This window comes from Camellia sinensis, chromosome 4 (assembly GCF_055761805.1).
Source record: "Camellia sinensis isolate YWXY chromosome 4, ASM5576180v1, whole genome shotgun sequence".
Taxonomy (NCBI): domain Eukaryota; kingdom Viridiplantae; phylum Streptophyta; class Magnoliopsida; order Ericales; family Theaceae; genus Camellia; species Camellia sinensis.
Window position 1 is genome coordinate 201,815,558 of NC_138964.1, and position 24,658 is coordinate 201,840,215.

Genomic DNA, 24,658 nt, shown 5'->3' on the forward strand with positions numbered 1-24,658 from the left:
CATCCTTAACATAAGCCACAAAACTTGACTTTTTCCAACAGGAACCTCATCGGGAAGCACAAAAGCTAGCTCACAAAACTTAACTTTAGGCCGTCAACTCAAGGCCTGCATGCCTGATCACCTATATACATAATATAAATAATGAGCGGAAGCCCAGTGAATAATAACAGAGTAAAGGGGTTAAATGAATGACGTCCCATGTTAGATTCAGAAAACAAACTTCATTTCTGAAACAGATTCATAATCATATTCTTATTCAAATCTTATACAGAAATCAGAGTTCATGCTTAATTATACTTGATAAATCCATTAGCGCTAACAGATCAAATACAGAGTATATAGGGTCATGCTTGCCAATTCCAATAAGAAACCTTCGGTAGCAAGAACATATAACATACTTGAGTCACAGTATTGTTACCCCCGAGCAAGGGCTATGAGACCACGGTATTATTACCCCACGGCAAGGGCCTTGTGCTCATAGAGCACAGTATTGTTACTCCCGGGCAAAGGCCTTGTGCTAAGGATGCCATAAGTACTTGTCAGAAATTGGCCAATCATTCATTGTACAGAATATAAGATTTCATAAAACAAATCTTATTTCATCATACAGAAAATAAATAAAGTTGAACATAGCTTTACTAAGTTATTACTCACAAATGACTCCAAAGCGAATTAGATAGAACAAACAAATTAGGTAACTTGGGGCGCGTGACCTACACAGATACAGAATAAATATGTACTGAATTACACACATGGAGTCAATAACTTAAATTCTTTCTTATCTTGGTGTGTTTCTACTTCTTATCCTCATTATTATGTCTTAACCATGGCCTAAGAATGCCTAGGATGCAATATGGATGCCAAAATGCACTTTGAAACACTTAACAAATTTTGCTGAAAACAAGGCCTTCGCTCGAGCAGAGGCTCAAAAATGTGAGTGGTCGCTCTAGCTCAGCTTCCTTCACTCAAGCAGTCTGTAAACTCTGCCAAAGTACTAGTTGTGTGAATTTTCCGCTCAACGGTTACTCGTGCGTGAGACTGAGGTCTTCGCTTGAGCGCAACTCTTGTCGCTTGAGCGGTCTGCAAAAATTGTAAACTTCAAAGAGCATGCATTTTACCCTCGAGCCAACTTTTGGTCGCTCAAGCGAGAGTGCCAAAGAAAAAGTGGTCGCTTGAGCGCAAGTTCTGTCGCTCTAGCAAGGAGCAGAGTTTTGGAATTTCCAGATTGCACTCCCAGGTTCAAAACTCGAATTTAAAGCTTTAAAATGCAACCTTTGGGCCCCAAAACTTAAGCAAACATGTCTAAACTTTGAAAACATTAAAAATTCAAGATCATGTCATGAAATCAAGTCCCAAAAGCATGTCATTTGCTTGAAATCAAACTTGAATTGTATGTATGTAGAACATGTATGAGTTGTTATGAATTCAACCATCCAAAACATGATCAAGCAATAAGGTAAGATAGACATATGCATGAGAGATTTCTTGAAATTAAACTCAAATTGTGATAAAATTGGACATGAATACATGGTATGATCTATACTTTCATTCTAGCTCAATTTCAACTTAATTCTCTTGTATTCATGAACTCACCAACTCAAAAGCAAGACCAAAAGCTTGAATTCTTACCTTATACCTTGGATTCACAAGTGTAGAGGCTTAAACTTCTAAACTCTCTTCAATTCTCCAACAATTCCTAGCAATTCTTCCCTTCTCTCTTCTTCTCTCTCTCCCTCTCTCATATTTGTAGCTCAAGAAGGATGAAATGAGAGTGTAAAATGTATACAAGGGTCCACTAGTGCCTTATTTAGGCTTCGATTAGGGAATTCATTAATTAGGCTTCAATGAGCATTAATTATTTTGTTCGGAATCGAATTTCAATTAAACCTACCATAATGATCTAAAAATTCCAACTAACACATAATTCAAGTCAATTTTGTGATCGGATGCCAATGAGGCTTCCAATTCGCAGAACAAAATAGAAACACAAACAAATATTCCTATAACAGACAGATATAAATACAAATAATGCAATGCACATGTAATTAACTCAGGATTTCATCTTAATTACTTATTAGGTATACTTAATCATGGCTTAATCATGGTTTAACAGTTAATCATGGGTCGGGGTTGTTACATCTACACTAAAAGGATTTGAAAAATAAAAGTTTTGATAGAGTTTTAACATATATTTCATGGATTTACCACTTGCATAAACTTTTAAAATTAATGATGATGCAGTAATTATGTGCATATTTTTTATTTTGAAGTAAGATAATATATATATATATATATATATGTATGAGTTTCTTCTTCTTTTTTTTTTTTTTTTTTTTTTTGTGGTAATAGAAGGATAACATAAAACTTAAATAGAATCAATGCATCGTTACATAATTTATATAGATAAAACTAGGTAAAGTAGGATAGATAAAGAGGCTTTCATTCATTGAGCTGCCTTCCTTAGCCAAAATATATGCACAACCATTTGCTTCACGGAAGATATCCCTCACTTCTGTCACTCCTAGCTGATCCATAAGGAACTTGCAATCAGATATAAGGTTGCTTAATTGATGGTGTTGTGGAAATTATTTGTTTATAAGTTGTTGTTAGAGCATCAATCTCCACATTTATGTCACGTAAATTCAGATCAAGGACCAGCTGTGAACCATCCCGCAAGCCCTACAATTCCACAGCTACACTATTTGAGATACCAATGTTTTGACTAAAACCACACACCCAGTTACCCAAGGAGTTTCTGATAAAACCACCCGCTGAAGCTGCTCCCGAATTGCCCTTTGCAGTACTATCAGTGTTAAGTTTATATCTGGGTGCTTTGAGAGGTTTCTAATTGACAAAGGAAAGGGATTTGTGTCTAGCGGGTTTGGGGTAATTTGAGATGAATTTCCAATCAATGGCTTTGGCCACAATTAAATTACAGTTTAGAGGGGGTGAAAGGTAAGGTTCAAAACAAAAAGAGTTACAAAATTTCTAGATGGACCAGCAGATGATGAGAAAGAGGACAACCCAACAGTAATCAAGTAGATTGAGAGAGAAAGAACAATTGGCCTGGAGCCAGAGAGGGATACCCAGATCAAAAGATGTTTGGAGAGATTCGGGGATATTGAATTAGTCCCAGATTACTCGTGAGGTTGGGCAGTCCCGAAGGGCGTGTTCAATGGTTTCAGGTAGCCGTTTACATCTCAGGAAAGTGTTGTCTGTTATGATGTTTCGAGCGAGGAGGAAGTATTTGGTTGGGAGCCTAAGATGGGAAGCCAACCAAAGGAAGTGATGGATTCTAAGACTTGTTAGGGTTTGCCATTGTAACAACCCCGACTTGTGATTAGCCGACTAACCATGATCAATTATTCCTAATAAGTAATTAAGGTAAAATTCTGAGAAAATTGCATATGTGTTGCATTATTTGTGCTCATATTTGTCTGATGTAGAAATATCTGTTTGAATTTCTATTTTGTTTTGTGAATTGAAGGCCTTATCAACATCCGATTACGAAATTAACTTGGTTTATGTATTATTTGGAATTTCTAGAACATTGCGGTAGGTACAATTGAAAGTTGATTCGGAACGATTAAATTAGATTCATTAAGGCCACTATAATTAGCTTAAGCTAAATTAATTAAAGACCACTAAGCAAGCCTATATAAGGCCTATATACCACTTAAGACACATCTCATCTTCATCCTTATGAGCCCAAAAACGTGAGAAGAGAGGGAGAGGAAAGCTTGAGAATTGAATTCAACAAACAAGGAAGGAAAGAGAGGCATTGCTAAACATTGGAAGAGAATTTGGAGGATTTTAACACTCTAGAGCATAATTGAACATCTAAGGTAAAAATTCAACCTTTCGGTTTGAGTTTAAGTCATTCCATACATGTATTCAAGAGAAGTGAGCTAAGTTAAGCAAGAATTAAACTAGAAGGCAAAAAAGAGGAGCATCTCATACATGCATGTCCATTTGAACGCAATTTGAATTTGATTTCAAAGAATTCTCTCATGTGTGTGCCCATCTTACCTTTATTTTGAGAATTCATCTTGATTAATACCATTTCATACCAATTGATCATGTTTTGGAAGTTTTGAAGTCAAGATAATACATGCATGTTATGTTTTTCAAAGAATTAAGCTTAGTTTTGAACATTTGGCATGCTTTTGGGCTTTGATTTCATGAAATGATCTTAAATTCTGAATGTTTTCCAAGTTTAAATGTGTTTTCTAAAGTGTTTGGCCCAAAAGGATGAGTTTTGTAGCTTTGAAGTTGAGTTTGGAAGCTTGGAGGTAAATCTGGAAATTCCAGAATTTGACCTCTCCGCTCGAGCGGCCACCTTTGTTTTTGCATCTCTGCTCGAGCGACTAGAAGTCCGCTCAAGCGTGAAATGCAAGCTCCCAGAAGTTTCATATTTTGCAGACCGCTTGAGTGATAAGAGTTACGCTCGAGCGAAGACCTGAGTCTCACGCTCGAGCGACCGTCGAGCGTGAAAGTCACACAACTAGTACTTTTTCAAAGTTTGCAGACCGCTCGAGCGAAGGAAGTTGAGCTCGAGCGGCCCCTCACATGTTTGCATATCCGCTCGAGTGAAGGAAATTGCGTTCAAGCGGGACCCCTGATTTCAGCAAGTTTGATTAAGTGTTTTCAAATGTATTTTGGCATCCTTATTGCATCCTAGGCATTCCTAGGCCAAGATTAAGACACAATAATGAGAGTAAATGCTAGAAACACACTAAGAACATAATGAAATGAGTTATGTACAATCCAAATGTGTGCTTTAGTATATGTATCTGTTATGATTAGTGTAGGTTACGCGTCGTGAGCAGTTGATCTATTGGTTTGCTGCCAAGCTATCTGTGAGGCTATCTGTGAGTAATAACTTAGTAAAGCTATGTTCGATATGAAATACTTTCTGAACATTATGATATGATATCACTACAAAAAAAATTCACTTTTAGCAACTAAAATATTGGTCGCCAATGACATTCTGCGACCAAAAATTTTGGTCGCTACGTTTGTCACCAAAACCCTGTCGGGAAAGGTCTTTGAGGGTTTTGCCAACCCAAAACCTTTGGTCGCCAAAAAGCAAGTCCTTAGCAACCAAAATTTTGGTCACCAATAGTCAATTATATTTCTTTAAAATTATACATTTACCGAACAATGTTTTAGTTACCAATAATCAAGGAATCGCCGACCAACACCTTTAGTCGCCAAAAGCTTCAAATGTGAAAAAATAAATAATCGTTGTAGAATAATTTGCTCCGCTCTTACAGAGACTCGAACCGCCAACCTCCAGCGCCATAAACTTTATACACCACACTCTTTGCACTACGCCTCTATAGCACCAAATGACTATATATATGACATATATTATTTATATAGTAGATACACCCATATTTATGTAAAAGTATATGCATAAACATAATTATTTTATTACATAATTTATGTAAAATAAACTATTTAGTAGCAAAATAAAAATAAAAAATTAACTTTTAGCGACCAAAATAATTTTAGTCGCTAAAATGACCACTTTTGGTGACTAAACTTATTTTTTTGTCACTAATTGTAGACTTTTAGCTACTAAAATTTTTTTAGTCACCAAAAAGCTTTACTTTTGGCTACTAAAATTTTTTTAGTCGGTAAAACCCATATAATCAGCGACCAAACTTATTTTTGGTCGCCAATTGTAGACTTTTGGTTACTAAATTTTTTTAGTCGCCAAAAAGCTTTACTTTGGGCTACTAAAAATTTTTTAGTCACTAAAACTCATATAATCAGCGACTAAACTTATTTTTAGTCGCCAATTGTAGACTTTTGGCTACTAAATTTGTTTAGTCGCCAAAAAGCTTTACTTTTAACTATTAATGTTGTTTCGGTCGCTAAAAGTTATACTTTCAACGACCAAATTTTTTTTAGTCGGGAAATTTGGTCGTCAAATGTGCTTTTTCTTGTACTGTATGAACTGTTTTTGAATAATACAAAAGGCTAATATGTGATTACATGAATGATGATCCACTTTTTTGAAATATTTATGTGGTATCCTCAGTAGAGGCCCTCGCCCAGGGGATATAATACTGTGGTTTATGGTCACGAGGCCCTCGCCCGGGGGAGACAATACTGTGACCCAGGCCCTCGCCCAGGGGAAAGAATACCGTGGCACAGGCCCTCACCCGGGAGAAACAATATCGTGGCTCATGTATGATATATGTGACCCGGTACCGGAGGTTCCAATGTGGAACTTAATAAGCTTGACCAAATAGATATGTTTAATGCTAACGGATACACCACTCATGATATGAATATATTTACGATTTTGTTTCTGATACGAATATGGTTATGCTTCTATTCAATAAGAGATTTGAAGTTATATTTGTGATGGACATTATTTATTTAAACCCTTTACTATGTTATTATTCACTGGGCTTCCGCTTACTACTTATATTATATGTAGGTGACTAAGCGCGTGACCATGCTCAGAATTGAGGACCTGGCGTATCTATTTTGTCAGTCAGCCGTTGTGCCTCCGAAGAGGTTCCCTTTTGTAAGCGAGTCAAGTTTAAATGGCTTATGTTTAAGACCTTGTCTTCCTTTGGGTATAGAACAAGATTTATGTTATCTATATATTGGGCTAAGTCCTTTTGGACTAAGTCTTTTTTGGCTATATTTGTAACGAATTTGATGTAAGACTACTGCATCATGATGTCACGTATATGTGCATAAAGTTTAAAATTTATGTCCCATATTATGTCTTCACAGCTCAATGGACTATGTATGTTTCTATATTTGCTTTCGTAGCCCCTAATTATAAGTTATTTTGTTCAGAGGCCTTTGGAAATCCAAGGATTACTGGCCGGTTACGGCGCTAAATGCATAGAGACGTGTTTGGGTCGTGACAGAGTGGTATCAGAGCCCATGATTATACCGCACACACGAGTCCATATGAGCTATAGGGTGTCCTAGTAAGCATTAGGGGCATCTCATCTGAATGTGTAAGTATGTATACTAATGCCTGTAAATGTGGAAACTGGATCTAACCATGAATACATGAAATAGAAATGAATGGACCGTGATTGAATAATCTAAACATGGTGAAAATAATTATTGGCCTATGTTTATTATTACTTTGTTTACCTATAGCAACATGGAGAATGCAAGGGGGAATGACACAAGTGAGTCTTCTGAGGCCCGAATGAATATAATGGAACAGATGCTTGCAGCCCTGACCGAGGCAATAACGCAACAACAGAGGCAACAACATTTGCCTCCTCTGCCTCTGCCGGTACAAGTTGAACCAAATAATAATGACATTATCAACTTGACCCAGAAGTTCATGAAAATGAAACCACCAACTTTCCTCGGTGGCATTGAGCCGTTGAAGGCAGAAACATAGCTGCTTGAGATGGAAAAATTATTCGAGGTCTTTCCCTACTCTGAGACTCAAAAAGTTCTTTTGGCCACCTATACCTTAAAAGATGAAGCCCGTAGATGGTGGTTATTAATCCGAGGTAGTAATGGGAATATGACATGGGCTTGTTTCAATGAGATCTTTTATGACAAGTACTTTCCTCAATGCTTCAGGGATCGGAAAGTGTCAGAATTTCAAGAACTCAAACAGGACAGGATGTCCGTGGCCGAGTATGAAGCCAAATTCACTGAGTTGGCTCGGTTTTCCCCACACATGGTAGATACTGAATACAAAAAGGTGCAAAAGTTTGAAGGTGGCTTGGATTTAGAAGTGTTTGATCAAGTAGACGTCTTGAAATTGCCTACCTATGTAGAAGTCTTAGATAGAGCGATAATGGCGGAAGCCACCCTGACAGTAATGAAACAAACCAATGCACTAACCACAGAATGGAGAAGTAAAAGATCTGGATTCAATTTCAAGAAGGGTCGATCATTTTCAAAAAAGCAAAATACAGGATCTTCGAGCAGCTCTAGCCAGAGTAGTGGCTCTATTCTAAACTGTCCTGATTGTGGAAGAAAGCATAGGGGAGTGTGTCACCGTGCATCTGGTGCCTGTTACCGGTGTGGCAAAGTGGGCCATATGGTCCATTTGGGCTTGAGAATGCCAATCGCCCCGCAGCAAGTTCAACTGGGTCTGCCTCGGTGGCCAAGTTAAATGCTAGAACTATTGTCAAGGGTAACACTGGGAATGAAACGTTGAGGCAAAGGAAAGTGTTTGCACTAGTTCCAGAGATGTATAGAATACCGAGTCTGTGGTGTTAGGTATAATTTCCATTTGTGCCCAAAATGCATATAACTTGATAGATTCTAGTTCTACACACTCATTTGTGTCACATGTCTTTTCTTAAAAATTAACTAGACCCTTAGAATCCATAAATTACTTATTGTCTGTATCTACGCCATCTGGAGGTTTTATGGTATGTGCATATGTATATCCAGCATGTGATATTGTGATTAGTAATGTGACGTTGTATGTTGACCTATTGCCATTGGGATTTGATCATTTTGATTGCATACTGGGTATGGACTGGTTTAACGAAGTATTGTGCGACTATTGATTGTGTGAATAAATCTGTTGTATTTCGTCTACCTAGCTTACATGGGTTTGTATTTACTGGGAATGGGGTAGTTCCTCTCCCATACTTGATTTCTGCCATGAAAGCCATTAAACTGCTTAGAAAGGGATGTAGAGGTTACATGTGTTGTGTTTTGACTAAGATTTCTGATAATTCTAATGTGGAAATTATTCATGTTGCTTGTGAATTTCCCGATGTGTTTCCAAATAACTTGCCTAGAGACTTAGTTGATAGGGAAATTGAGTTCACTATTGAAGCAGCACCGAGAACACAACCTATTTCTAAGACCCCTTACAGAATCTCAACCTCAAAACTGAAAGAATTAAAAACCCAACTTCAAGAACTGTTAGACAAAAAATTCATCCGTCCGAGCACTTTACCTTGGGGTGCTCCAGTTTTGTTTGTTAAGAAAAATGATGGGTCCTTGAGATTATGTATAGATTACCAGGAACTAAATAGAGTAACTATCAAGAATAAATATCCATTGCCGCGGATAGATGATTTATTCGACCAACTTCAAGGAGCTCAAGTGTTTTCTAAAATTGACCGCCGATCAGGCTATCATCAGTTAAAAGTTAAAACAGAAGATATAGAGAAAACAGCATTCAGAACTAGATACAGGCACTATGAATTTTTGGTCATGCCATTTGGGGTAACAAATGCACCAGCAGCTTTTATGGACCTAATGAACAGGGTTTTCAAACAATATCTCGTTGAATTTATCATTGTGTTTGTTGATGATATCTTGATTTATTCTAAAAGCATGGAAGAACATGAGAGTCACTTGAGAACTGCTTTACAGATTTTGAGAGAAAGGAAATTGTATGAAAAATTGTCCAAATGTGAATATTGGCTTGACAGCGTGGCTTTTTCGGGTCATGTAATCAACAAAGATGGCATAACAATGGACCCACAGAAAATCAAGGCTATTGTTGATTAGCCAAGACCAACTAATGTGTCCGAACTCAAAAGTTTTCTGGGACTTACTGGTTACTACAGAAGATTTGTGAAGATTTCTCGAAACTTGTTATGTTGTTGGCACAGTTAACACAGAAAAACATGCCTTTTGATTGGACTAATCAGCGGGAGTCAACCTTCCAGGAATTGAAGACTAGATTGATAACTGCACCTATCTTGACATTGCTTAACAAAACCAATAGGTTCTAGATTTACAGTGATGCCTCCTACAAAGGCTTGGGGTGTGTGCTAATACAAAATGAAAAAGTAATTGCTTATGCCTCTCGGCAACTCCGTCCTCATGAAAAGAATTACCCAACTCATGATCTTGAACTGGCAGCTGTAGCGCTTGCTTTGAAAATTTGGCATCATTACCTGTACGACATAACTTGTGAAATGTATACCAATCATAAAAGTTTAAAATATTTCTTTACTCAGAAGGAATTGAATATGAGACAGAGAAGATGGTTAGAATTGATAAAAGACTATGACTTGCAAATTCTGTATCATCTAGGAAAGGCAAATACCGTTGCAGATGCATTAAACCAGAAATCTATCAAGAATTTGTCATGTTTACTCACCGGTCGGAGAGAGTTGTTGTATGACTTGGAAAAGAATGGGATTGAAATAGGGTTGCGTGAACAAGGCGGGATCTTGGCCGCTATTTCTGCTAAACCTACTATCATTAAAGAAATTAAAGAGAAACAATGTGAAAATGAGTTTATAAAGAAAATCATTGAGGAGATTGGTTCAAAATCGAAGCCGAGATTTGTGACTGAGAATGGTGTGCTGAAATTCCAGAATACACTTTGTATACCGGACCATTCTAATTTGAGGAAACATGCTATGACTGAAGCCCATAATTCCAAATTTGTTATGCATCCGGGAAACACGAAGATGTATCATGATTTGAGACAGAACTTCTGATGGCTTGGAATAAAGAAATGCATTGCTAACTTTGTGGCTAGATGTTTACATTGCAAACAAGTTAAAGCTTTTAGTCGCTTTCAAAATCGGAATGGAAATGGGAGCATATTACCATGGATTTTATTGTAAGGTTGCCTCGCTCTTCTCGAGGTATGGATTCGATTTGGGTCATTGTTAATCATTTAACTAAATCTGCTCACTTTGTTACCTGTCAAATCTTTGTATAATGCGGATAAGTTAGCTAACTTATATGTCAATAAGATTGTGAAATTACATGGAGTTCCAATGTCCATAGTATCTAGCAGAGATCCCAAGTTTACTTCTAGATTCTGGTAGAGTTTGCAACAAGCTTTGGGAACTAAACTGAGATTAAGCAGTGGTTATCACCCACAGATAGACGGTCAATTTGAACGGACCATTCAAACATTAGAAAACATGTTACGGATGTGTGTGTTAGACTTTCAAAGAAATTAGGAGACCTACTTACCATTGACCAAATTTGTGTATAATAATAGCTACCATTCAAGTATCGGTATGGCCCCATATGAAGCTTTGTATGGTAGAAAATGCTGTTCTCCGATTTGTTAGGCCGAGGTAGGTGACAGACCTTTATTGGGACCAGAACTGGTACAAGAAACAACTGAAAATGTGAAATTAATTTGACAAAGACTGAAAACTGCACGAAGCCACCAGAAGAGTTATGTTGTGTCCGAAGAAGAGACAGAGAATATGAAGCCGGGGATCATGTATTTATCAAAGGGACTCCAATGAAAGGCCAGGCACGGTTTGGTGTGAAAGGCAGATTGGCACCAAGATATGTTAGACCCTATGAAATCCTTGAGAAGATTAATTCCGTAACGTATCGGGTAGCCCTACTACCAGTTATGGAACACATGTACAATGTTTTTCATATCTCTATGCTTCGGGATTATTTGAGAGATCAACTACATGTGATTGAACCGACTCATGTACTTATAAAAAATGATTATACACACGAGGAGAGGCCAATGAAAATTGTGAATCGCCGAATCAAAAGATTGAGAAATAAGGAAATTCTGTTAATGAAGGTTGATTGGTAGAATCATGAAGGAACCTATGCAACTTGGGAGACAGAAGAAGACATAATGAAAAGATACCTTGACTTATTTCCGTTGGATCCGATATTCTACCAAAATGAAAGTAATTCGAGTTTGGTGGACCAAACTCTTTAGGAGAGGAAAGATTGTAACAACCCTGACTTGTGATTAGCCAACTAACCATGATTAATTATGCCTAATAAGTAATTAAGGTGAAATTCTGAGAAAATTGCATGTGTGTTGCATTATTTGTGCTCATATTTGTCTGATGTAGAAATATCTGTTTGAATTTCTGTTTTGGTTTGTGAATTGAAGGCCTTATCAGCATCCAATCACGAAATTAACTTGGTTTATATGTAATTTGGAATTTTTAGAACATTGTGATAGGTACAATTGAAAATCGATTCGGAACGATTAAATTAAATTCATTAAGGCCACTATGATTAGTTTAAGCTAAATTAAATAAAGACCACTAAGCAAGCCTATATAAGGCCTATATACCACTTAAGACACATCTCATCTTCATCCTTATGAGCCCAAAAGCATGAGAAGAGAGTGAAAGGAAAACTTGAGAATTGAATTCAACAAACAAGGAAGGAAAGAAAGGCATTACTAAACATTGGAAGAGAATTTGGAGGATTTTAGCACTCTAGAGCATAATTGAACATCTAAGGTAAGAATTCAACCTTTTGGTTTGAGTTTAAGTCATTCCATACATGTATTCAAGAGAAGTGAGCTAAGTTAAGCAAGAATTGAACTAGGAGGTAGAAAAGAGGAGCATCTCATACATGCATGTCCATTTGAACACAATTTGAATTTGATTTCAAAGAATTCTCCCATGCATGTGCCCATCGTACTTTTATTTTGAGAATTCATCTTGATCAATACCATTTCATACCAATTGATCATGTTTTAGAAGTTTTGAAGTCAAGACAATACATGCATGTTATGTTTTTCAAAGAATTAAGCTTAGTTTTGAACATTTGGCATGCTTTTAGGCTTTGATTTCGTAAAATGATCATGAATTCTCAATGTTTTCCAAGTTTAAATGTGTTTTCTCAAGTGTTTGGCCCAAAAGGATAAGTTTTGTAGCTTTGAATCTGAGTTTAGAAGCTTGGAGGTGAATCTCGAAATTCCAAAATTTGACTTCTCCGCTCGAGTGATAGATCCTGCGCTCGAGCGGCCACCTTTGTTTTTGTATCTCCGCTCAAGTAACTAGAAGTCTGTTCGAGCGTGAAATGCAAGCTTCCAGAAGTTTCATATTTTGCAAACCGCTCGAGCGACAAGAGTTGCGTTTCAGCAAGGACCTGAGTCTCACGCTCGAGCGACTGTTGAGCATGAAAATCACACAATCAGTACTTTTTCAAAAGTTTGCAGATCGCTCGAGCAAAGGAAGTTGAGCTCGAGCGGCCCCTCACATGTTTGCATATCCGCTCGAGCAAAGGAAGTTGCGCTTGAACGGGACCCATGTTTTCAGCAAGTTTGATTAAGTGTTTTCAAATGCATTTTGGCATCCTCATTGAATCCTAGGCATTCCTAGGCCAAGATTAAGACACAATAATGAGAGTGAAGGCTAGAAACACACTAAGAACATAATGAAATGAGTTATGTACCATCCAAGTGTGTGTTTCAGTATATGTATCTGTTATGATTGGTGTAGGTCACGCGTCGTGAGCGGCTGATCCATTGGTTTGCTGCCAAGCTATCTGTGAGGCTATCTGTGAGTAATAACTTAGTAAAGCTATGTTCAATATGAAATACTTTCTGAACATTATGATATGATATGAACTGTTTTTGAATAATACACAAGGTTAATATGTGATTACATGAATGATGATCCACTTCTTTGAAATGCTTATGTGGTATTCTTAGCAGAGGCCCTCGGCTAGGGGATAAAATATTGTGGTTTATGGTCATGAGGCCCTAGCCCTGGAGAGACAATACCATGGCCCAGGCCCTCACCCAAGGGAAAGAATACCATGGCACAGGCCCTCGCTCGAGAGAAACAATACCGTGGCCCATGTATGAGATATGTTACCTGGTACTGGAGGTTCTAATGTGGAACTTAATAAGCTTGACCAAAGAGATATGTTTAATGCTAACGGATACACCACTCATGATATGAATATGTTTATGATTTTGTTTCTGATATGAATATGTTTATGATTCTGTTTCTGATACGAATATGGTTATGCTTCTGTTCAATAAGAGATTTGAAGTTATAATTGTGATGGACATTATTCATTTAAACCCTTTACTCTGTTGTTATTCACTAGGCTTTCGTTCATTACTTATATTATGTATATAGGTGACCAAGCGTGTGACCAGGCTCAGAATTGAGGACCTGGCGTATATATTTTGTCAGCCATCCGTTGTGCCTCCGAGTCGGTTCCCTTTTGTGAGCGAGTCAAGTTTAAATGGCTTATGTTTAAGACCTCGTCTTCTTTTGGGTATTGAACATGATTTATGTTATCTGTATATTGGACTAAGTCCTTTTTGGCTATATCTGTAACGAACGTAATGTAAGACTACTGCATCATGATGTCACGTATATGTATATAAAGTTTAAAATTTATGTCACATATATGTCTCCACAGCTCAATGGACTATATATGTTTCTATATTTGCTTCTGTAGCCCCTAATTATAAGTTATTTTATTCAGAGGCATTTGGTAATCCAAGGATTACTGGCCGGTTACGACGCTAAACCCATAGGGGCGGGTTTGGGTCGTAACAGCCATACCCAGTTCTAGTTCTAGAAGGGCTGCGAGGAGATAGGTTTCAGTGCAAGTTGGTAAGTTGATTTGTTAAAGAACTCACCATTTCTAGAGTAATTCCAGGTGATGTTATCCTCCATGTTCTCATGCCATTGAAGAGTGGTGTTAGAAATTTTGGTTTTTACGGTGTTAGGAAAAATCGTGGAAAGACAATCAAAATTCTATTGATTTCCCACCCAATAATCACTAACCTTGAGATTGAGGTCCATGGGGGTGAATAGGCCTTGAATGAGGCTTCTAAAGTTTCCATCACCCACCCAATTGTCAAGCCAAAAAGAAATGTTGCTACAATTCCTAACAAGTTTGCGGGAGCTTTCTCTAAACAAATCATTGCCTTTCCTAATGCTTCTCCATATATGAGATTGCCTACTGGAGACTTTGGAACTCTGAGAGTATTTGGCTTTGAGAATTTTTGTCCAAAGAGTATATTTTTCCCCCTGGATCCTCTAATTGAATTTCGCCATAGAAACTTGGTTGGTGAGGTAAGTTTGGTGGATACCTAGACCACCAAGATCTTTTGGTTTGGTGACCTCACTCCATTTAAGAGCAGGATTTTACGGTGGTTTGGAGTAGATCTCCATAAGAAATCCCTATTGAGTTTGTCTACCATGTTGGTCACAGACTTAGGAAGAGAGTGGCATTGCATGACATACGCAGGAATGGCAGAGTTAACGGCTTTAATGAGCGTGCTCCTACTAGCAAGGGATAGGGTTTTAGCTTTCCAATCCGAGAGTTTGCCTTAAATCTTTTCGATGATGAAATTAAAAGTGTTTCTGCTGGGTCTTTCTTCGATAATGGGACATCTCAAATATTTACCAATGGAATGGGTGATGGGAAATTGTAGGATATTGGTTAGATGGGCGCGCTAATTTTCTTCAACATTAGCAGAAAAAAGAATTTTTTATTTTGAAGCACTAATCTTTTGGCCCGAGATGCAACATAAATTAGTTTTCGAAGCCTCACCAAACAAAATGATATCATCAGCAAAGAAGAGGTAGAAGAGGAGAGGGAAATTCCTAGCCACTTTGATGGGTTTCCAAGCTTTTTCAGTACAAGCTTTAGAGATAGAAGTGGCAAGGTATTCAAGACACAAGATGAAGATGTGTGGAGATAAAAGATCTCCTTGTCGGATGCCTATTGAAGGCAAACAGGAGTTAGTGATGTCTCCATTAAAAATGACAGAAAGTTCAATAGTTGAAACACAAAAGAGAATGAAGTTGATCCAAATTGGAGGAAAGTTAAAATGGGTGAGCATTTGTTTGATAAAACTCCACTCCATTCTGTCATAAGCTTTATCCAAGTCTAGCTTGATAACTAAGCTACCTTTTTTGTCGTTCTTGTGTTTAAAGCTATTGATCACTTCTTGTAAAATGATAACGTTATCTGCTCCCTTGCAACTAGGAATAAAACTAGATTGGAATAGACTGACGAGATCAACAAGAAGAGGTCTTAATCTACCCACCAAAATCTTCAAGATGATTTTGTATAGGGTGTTACACAGTCCGATGGGTTGGAATTGGGATACAGTCTCCAATTTGTGTACTTTTAGGATCAAATAGAGTGCTTACATTGAAATATACATTGTTTTTCTTCCAAGAGAAGGTAATACACAATATTTGAGTTTTGATTACCGTCGAAGTGCTTACTCAACAAACACTTTTACTAGATTCTAATGACTTATTTTCTTGTACAAAACCAACCGCATAGCATCAAGATTTTAGAGAAAGATTGAACGATTATATGTCCTACCACAATTGGAGATCATAGTGAAAGTCAAATTGAAAAAATACCGAAAATTTAGCAAGATTTGTTATTTATTCAAACAATAATGTAAAATAAATAAATAACTAGAAAAATAAAATAAAATAAATAAATAACTAGAAAAATAAAATAGAAAACACCTCACTTTAAAGGGCGCGAGTTTCACATCAATTTCTCTTTTACCAAAAAAAAAAATTACAAAAAAGGCAAGTGGTGGCTTTGAAGCTTTTGACTTGAGCCACCACCAAGGAAAGTGACACCCCCCCCTAAACCCATTCATTCATTCCTATCATCAACTGGTCAAGCTGGAGTCGGAGCCGTAGCCGAAGCCAGAGCCTACCGACCAACGTGGCTCCACGTAAGCAACTTCCCAAACTATTGGCTGCCCACATGCTCATCCCATGGGGATTCGACAGGTGTCCTCAGTGGATCCCACTGATTTTGTTTCTTCGTGACTAAGCTTAAGAGTATTGCTACATAATTCACATTTATTTTATTATTTTATTTTATCTCAGTTATTACAGTACTCTTTTTTTGAACGGTAGTTATTATTATTATTACAGTACTCTGTTATCTATATACACATACAAAAAAGATTCATAAAAATATAGTGATAATTTTATTTTTTTAAGTGAAAATTTTACATTAAATCATATTATTTTATATAAATATTTTGTTTATATATCATCACTTAATATAAATTTATAGTGAAATTTGTTACATTAATATTGTGTTAGAAAAATAAAAAAAAAATAAACGTTATATTATAAAAAATATAATATTATTACAAAAGTTAAATTGCCAGCCTTTTTCTCAAAGGACCCACTATCCTATGTCACACCCACCAAATTAGTGCTGCCACCCAACAAAAAAGCTATGCCATAAAACCATGTTTTATAACCAAAATACCACTAGGTGGGACCTATCACCACTACACTGATTGTCCATAAATGCCTCTCCCCTACCCTTCGTTCCTTCCCTTTCCTCCTCCCACCTTCCTCCCCTTAATCTTTTAGCAATTTTCCGGCCATCTCCTCCTCCGATGGATGTCATGCTGTCTGCTATTCCGGCCATCTCCTTCTCCGATGGATCTTTCGGAAACCCATTCCCGCCTTTCGAAACCGCTTGGGGTTTCCAAGAACCTTTTTTGCCCTTTCAAAACCAAGAACCGGCCTTTTTTCCCAACTCCGGTTTGGAAAACTCAAACCCAAAACCTGTATCTTCAGACTCCGGTTCTGATGAACTGAACCGGACTATGAACAATTTTAGCCCCGGTTCTGATGACCCAAACCCCAGCCTGAGCCCAACTACTTCTAATATTGACGAGCGGAAGCTCAGGCGGATGATATCAAACCGGGAATCAGCGAGGCGGTCCCGCATGCGAAAGCAGAAACATTTGGAGAACCTGAGGAACCAAGCGAACCGGCTTAGAGTAGGGAACCGGGACCTGATGAACCGGCTACGGTTGGTGACGCACCACTCCCAACTCATCCGGGCCGAAAACAATCGTCTCGAATCCGAGTCGGCTTTGCTCCGGCAGAAACTATGGGCCGTACGCCAAGTTTTACTCGTTCGTGAACTCCAACAGTTCACTCCCTCTGCATGGTCATGCAATTCAATCATGTCCCTCAATTTACAAAATCCAGCTTCATAGAGTCCGATATAATTCTATCATTAAAAAAACCACCTTCAAAAAAAATAAAAAAAAATAAAAATAAAAATAAAAAAACTCTCTGTCTTTGTATAAATTAAAAGGTTGTAGAGGAAAGGAAGTGATGGGGATCCCAATGATTTTTTGGAAAATCATTTGTTTGCAACATGGTTGTTTTTGGAAAAACCAGAGTTTCATCACTGTGTGAAGAGTTTTAGTTAAATGTGAAAATCGTTTGTTATCAAAACCAGAGTTTAGTTAAATGTTTTTTTCATCTATTAGATTAGTCATTTATTAAACGCTTTTTGGTGTATTAGTTGTTTCTTAGCACTTGTACTACGTATTAAAATAATCTCAACCACAAAGCGTGCAATCTGTCAATAATTTTAATCATAGACTGAAATGAGGACAAAGTGTTGTAATCAAGTAGTGCTTCGTGTGATCCGTCCACAATAACCTAGTAATTAATGGACTTTGAAAAGTCAAAATTGCCCCTTAATATATCCAATAATTGATACGGTATAATAATAATAAAAAAGAGGTAAACAATTTGCACTATGCAGTACTGGTGCTTTTAGACAAAACAACAATATTATAAACTCAAAAAAAAAAAATTTATTCACAGAAATATTCAAAATTTAAATTGTGTCAACAATGCTAGGGATTCCAATTATTATACACTCTCTCTCACATGTGGGTCCCACAATGTGTATAATAGTGTGAATTTTTATCTTTATAGAAATTGTCCAGATCAAATTCTTTCTTTATTAGTGTTGTGCGTAATAAATTAAGTTTAAATTTATGTCATACCCTCACTTTCTTGATAAATTTTCAAATAATTCTTATATTTTGTCTCACTTTCTTGGTAAATTTTTGAGTAATTCCTATCTTTCCTGCAAACAAAATTAAGATGTCAAAACAATAGAAATTTATTTGATGGTCTTAAACAAGTATTATGTTGAAGAAATGGTTATTAACATAAATTTGAAAGCCACCGACTGATTGATGTTTGTGGATGTAAGGGCAATATGGTAATTCGGCAGGAGTTAAGCACAACTATTAAAAAATGCTGTCAATTACCAATATGGTCCTCTAGAGGAAAGTATGGCTTATGTAAGCAAGCAATAATTGTATCTATCCATCTACCTTTTCTGTCTTAAAATTGATTGGTTTTGTATTAATAGTTAATGATAACTTTCCCTGGACCAAAAATAAATAACAAAAATATTTAATGGGAACTTTTAGCAATTAATATCCACCTAGCATTGTAAAAACAATAAGGCTAATGTTATAAAAAGGCATTGGTTCCTGTTCAGTCCTTAATCGAATTGGATGGTATTATTAAGTTTGTGAGGGTTCACCATATGTCTAATTTTGATAATTTGAACCGTTAATATGTAGAACTCGTCGAGTACTATATGCCTGTAAAAAATCACGTTGATCGGATATCGATAGCTATGTGATCAAAACAGATTTTTGTCAACCGTTAATTTATTCACCGTCTATTTTTTTATACAAAACTGATTTGATCACATAGCTACCGATATCCGATCAACGTGATTTTTTACAAGCTTATAGTACTCGACGTGTTCTACATATTGAACGATCTAGATTATCAAAACGAGACCCGTGGTGGATCCCTACGGGCCCAATAACACGATCTAGTCCGATTAAAGACTGGACAGAAGCCATGCCCTACTGAAAAATAGAAGAAAAAAAATGTAACAACTTGTCTCTTGTCTATCTTTTTGAACCGGACTGTATAGTTGAGCATGTAAAACCACCAAAGCCTCATTTTTTATTATCAGATATGATCAATTTGATAGATTGCTAGATGTGGATCATTGGTGTAAAAAAATATATCAATAGGATAATTGTAGCCACATAATTTATTATTATAACTTAAAAAATTTTATAAACAAAATTGAATTGTAAGTATAATTTTTAAATTAGATCATTCATTATTTTGAAAATAAATATAATAAAATAATATGACTACGATTAACGGATTAATCTGACATTTTTGTGAATTAAAATAAGGTTGGTGATAGACATGATGGCCCAATTAAACGGTTCAATCCACCATGATGAATTTCACACAATTTACTTTGAAAGAAAAAAATAAAAAATAATAATATATGGCCCAAATTCATTATAGGTGTGGTATCCATAACAAATTTAGGCCACATATTCATTTTCTGTGATTTTTCTTTCAATGAATAAAATTATGAAAGTATAATAATAAAGAGATTTATAACTTTGTACTTAAAAATCACAGAAATTTTAATCATAGACGTAACCCAGTGAGCCCATAACAAAAAGTTTACTTACATCATACCCATTTTTCACCTTTGGATAAAAGTATTGTTAATTAAAGAATACAAAAACAAGAATAAGTAAACAACTAGTGTCGGTAATTATGTTAAGCTGGAATGGATATTCATTGAATCTTAATTAAATTCAGTACGCCCATATAAAGGTATCTAGTAGATATGTTTGCAGAATTTATACTCAAAAAAATATTTAAAATTTTATTGTATAATTTAGATTTAACTTATGTATTGTGGAGTTTACAACTAAAATTAATTACTGATTTCTTTAATAATTTTTGTGAATGAGTGTAGTGTACCTAACCAAATCTGGACCGTACGATTGGGGAAAGGTGTACTCCTCAAGAGGAGGCACATCGAAAACCTAATTTCATGATGAAATATATATAAATATGCAAAAATGCCTCAGACCCCCAGTGGGGGTCACTGGGGGTCATGTCTGTTGCTCTCCCATTGGCCAAAACAAAAAATTATTTTTTTTTTTTTTTTTTTGGATTTTCAGCGAATCATGGCCTGCCACCTCACTGGGGGTCGACCCCCAGTGGGGGTTAGCACGGTTGATAAATATGCAAACATGCTGCATACCCCCAGTGGGGGTCGCGACGTGGCGCGCCCCCACTGGCTGAAAACTTAAAAAAAAAAAAAAAAAAACAACAATTTTTTTTTTTTGGACCAATTCGGGGCCGACACCTCACTGGGGTCGACCCCCAGTGGGGGTATGAAGCTTTTTTCATAAATATGTAGGGTAGGGTTTTGATTGGTCTGCTGTCTGTGGGATTGTTAGGTATACATGCATTAGAATTTAGAAACCACATGTATCTTTTTAATTTTTGGATCTTTGATTTTGACTACAACATATATCGAATTATCCTAAAAAAGCATGTTAAGGGTACCAACAAGTGACATTTGTCACTCTCGCTTTCTTCACTTGTAAGTTACAAGTTTTGAACCAAATATATGATTTATAAGGTGAGAGGGTAATTTGTGAACAAATTTAGTTGAGGTAGAACGAGTCTTCTTTGGAAGTTAAGTTGCGCAATGGGCCAAGGAGATATTTTATATTTCGGCATTGGGCCGAGGTAGGTACCAGGACGGTTGGATGTGTTGTTAGAATTAGGACCTATCTACCTTCTGACCGAGATGATAGTAGGGCGATGGGCCAAGCTGGGTATAGCTCAGTAGGATGCTAACCTGTAGCAGGGTCATCACGGCTTGCCCATGTTGAGCACGGAGCCGAAGTAACTTGGTTGACTACAGTGTCAGCCGAGGTAAAGGGTTCAGTCATCTCACTTAGTTTGCAGTGATGAGGATGTTTTAAGGATAAGTATTATCCTTAGGCTTAAGACTCGTGAAGGACTCTGCTAAAGAGAGTAGAGTCCTACTAGGATTATGCAAACCATCTCACTTGGTTGGTAGTGAGTAGAGTGTTATCAAGATAGACACTCTTTACTGGGAGTGTGATTCCTAGGAAGATTCTTATAAAGAGAGTTGAAATATTACTAGGATTGTGGCAGGCAGAATCTATAAAAGCTCATGACATGACCTATGGACAGCTATCTCAATTTCTACTCTCAAATACACAAAGCTATTGTCTATTGTCTACCTGCTGACTTAGGCATCGGAGAGGTATCCGGCACACACCTGCTGGCTAGCTCACGTTTGTGTTTTCAGGTAGTAAGGCGACGACGTTTGGAGGAGTGCAAACTTGATCAACAAGATTATACGAGAAGATTATTTCATGCTCGTACAAAAGCCCAAGCTTTAGCCACTTATTTGTGTAACAAAATATTCAACCCCACTGAGATGGCTAAGCTCAATCTTCAGCTCTGTACCTGCCACAACCCGTCGTTTCACGTACCTGACACCATGTCCTATCTGTGACACGTGGCACATGTCTATTGATTCTTCAAACTGCAACAGCCGTCCCACGTTTATCATAAAAACATTTGAAAAGTCTCACCGTTTTTACGCCTATTCAAAAACCCATTTTTTGAATCTCACTCCCACTGTTCATCTTCTTCACTTCTGTGCTTCTGAGACCTGCCTCTGCTTCTGTGTCCCTTTGTGTTCCAGATTTTAACGCAACACTTGCTCCATTGCTAGTGGGTTTATACACGCTCAGACTGGTAAGTTTGTTTAGTACATCTTTTTAATGTTCCTTTTTATTTATTCTTATACTTTCAGTACTTAATCTCCATATATGCGTGTTTATATACACTAGAGCGTTGAGCAAATACCATAAACCCAAAACTTTATGCTCAAGCCCAAAAGCGCACCAATTGGATTCAAAAAACATGATGTTTAATCCAAAGTCGTGCTATAACTGAACTACATATTTGTTTAGGCGACTTTTAGGCTTGAACACGACCGAACTAAGAAATCGATTAAAACCTTGCATACTAACCTTTAATCGAGCTAGGGGCCCTAAGTTGGCCCTTCTTCTCAACCGAACTGAGAGCTCCTCGTCACCCAGATGTAGTCGAGCTAAGCTTTTACTATTCTTCTGTAAATTGACTATTTACTTAGCTCAGTCCAGTCGTCTGAGCATAACACTTCTTATTTCCCCTTTGCATACTTGACTAGGTTGGTCAGGCACACCTTTGCACCCTGTCCCTAGGCGGCTTTGCTCAACCGAGCCGACCAAGACCTTAGCCGCGCCGAGCAAGCCAACTTCATTTGCAACTTCCAAGTTAACATGGGTAAATATCGATTTCTAGTTGACTCCCCTGGAGCCATAGCCGAGTTCCGAAAGGACTACCAAATTCCTGACAACGTCCACCTCTTTTTAGCTGAACTAGATACCACGCCCTGTGTGAAACCCCGTATTTTTTTATATAATAAAAATAATATATAATTATTCACAATATTTTGAATTTAATATTCTGTATATTTTTATACTGAAAATTTATTCAAAACAAAATAAAATAAAATATTTTTGACTTTATATTATTACTCAATATTAATTTCTGAACCGTATGATATTTTTATTATATTTTTCTCTATATTTTTTTGTAATCAAATTACACTAGAACCATATATTTGCTGTACTAAAACCCAATCAAAAACCATGGGTTGCTACCCCAGGTTTTCTTGCATTCCACCTGCAACGTGGTGAACATGCTGACCAAGTGTTCAATTTCTTTTTTTTTTTTTTTTTATTTATTTATTTCTTTTCATTTTCTTTTATCTTCTTTTACTCTTCCTTATTTTGCTTCTCTTCCAATTGCATAGCCCTCTCTCTCTATCCGTTTCATCTCTCTCTCTCTCCCTCCATCTCTCATTCTCAAAACTCTCTTTCTCCTTTATCTATGTTTTTCCTCCTTCCCCAACCTCCATAGTCATGGCCTCAACCCACACTATCGCCAACCCGCGAATTTCACCACCATTGGCGCACCGTCGGACCGGCACCACCACCATCACCTATTTCTATTATCATCTAGAACCACCATTCACAAAGTGTTGTAGGTGAAGAAAGAGAAAAAAAAGGAAGATGGAGGAGAAAGAAACAAAGTTAGAGAAGTTTACTTTGAATTTCAAAAAGTTGGTTTTCGGCTTACTTTCGGCATGCCAAAACCATCCATTCCGGGAAGAATTGAGAAAATGGATCATGTAAGATGAAGTACGGAGTAAGTTGAAGAGATTGGCGAAAGAATGAAGTAAAACCGTTAAGAATTAAGAAAGTTATGGAGTCCGAAAGATGGTTCGAAAAAAAATGTCCAAGACGGTAGGAAAATAATCTTATTTTCCATCAAATTTTGGAGATCCGACGGCATGTAAAAAGAGACGGAACGAGGCGTGTGAGTAGTGAACCAAAAACTAGGCCGTGAGGTGAATCCAATGACAGAAAAATAAGATAAAACGGAATTACGATGAAGAAGATACAAGTATTTGAACTGGGGACATTGAAACCAAATTTCTGGGTCTCTTCTGCTCGTGCATGCTACGGCCTTGGGAGAAGATGAGCTTAAATTTTATCCTATGTTTCTCGGCCCATGCTGCTACGGTGCACCCTAGTACCTTTAGGTTAATCGAGTGGTCCTATGACCTTGGGGATGACCACCCTTAGGTTTTTCGATGTGTAGAATACATTTTTGGGGTTAGATCTTGCAAATTTTGAGTCTAAGATGATGATCAACAACTAAAAGTTCTAAGAGAATCCAATGGCAGATCAACGGTGAGATCGCGTCCGATTGATGTGAAATTTTAGCAAGACGATCATGGAGCCAGGACAATCATATCTTACGATCAGAATCATAAATCAAATTCGGACGATAAATCGTTAACAACCTAACATAGTAAGTAAACTCTTATAACCGTCTAATTCTTTTTAATTGTTAAATATTTAGATTTGTGTTCATATGTTAACATAGCTAAAACTTTAGATAAAATTTTGTTTATAGTTGCATGTGAATTTGTGATTGGTATGTTATTTGAAGGTCATTTCTTTATTAGTAGCCTTAAAATCATGATATAATCTTGGATTTAGACTTGCATGTGTAATTTGTGCCATTAAAGAGATGATTAAAGATTTTATTTGGTTTGATTATATAACTCTTCAATCTGCTAGAAACTTGTACGAATTTTTAGACAATTTTATGCTCAAAATTTTAAAATGATTTCTTCTACAAAGTTGTTG

General features: G+C 36.9%; 2 protein-coding genes across 2 annotated transcripts; both read left to right on the plus strand.

Annotated features, from left to right (window-relative positions):
• Positions 1 to 7,522: 7,522 nt before the first annotated feature.
• On the plus strand, positions 7,523 to 10,427 carry LOC145824381 (uncharacterized). Its single transcript, XM_082924025.1, has 2 exons — positions 7,523 to 8,099; positions 10,015 to 10,427. Exons 1-2 carry the CDS (start codon positions 7,523 to 7,525, stop codon positions 10,425 to 10,427), a joined length of 990 nt encoding a protein of 329 aa, XP_082780151.1.
• Positions 10,428 to 16,714: 6,287 nt separating this feature from the next.
• Positions 16,715 to 17,939, plus strand: LOC114263277 (basic leucine zipper 4). The gene has a single exon (XM_028203777.2). The coding sequence runs from the start codon at positions 17,084 to 17,086 to the stop codon at positions 17,693 to 17,695; it is 612 nt and encodes a 203-aa protein (XP_028059578.1). The 5' UTR covers positions 16,715 to 17,083; the 3' UTR covers positions 17,696 to 17,939.
• The last annotated feature ends 6,719 nt before the right edge of the window (positions 17,940 to 24,658 follow it).

Coding starts and splice junctions, on each gene's coding strand:
- LOC145824381 (XM_082924025.1), top strand. CDS start 7,523: ATGACATGGGCTTGTTTCAATGAGATCTTTTATGACAAGTACTTTCCT. Junction 8,100..10,014: donor CCCGCAGCAAGTTCAACTGG/GTCTGCCTCGGT, acceptor TGTATCATCTAG/GAAAGGCAAATACCGTTGCA.
- LOC114263277 (XM_028203777.2), top strand. CDS start 17,084: ATGGATGTCATGCTGTCTGCTATTCCGGCCATCTCCTTCTCCGATGGA.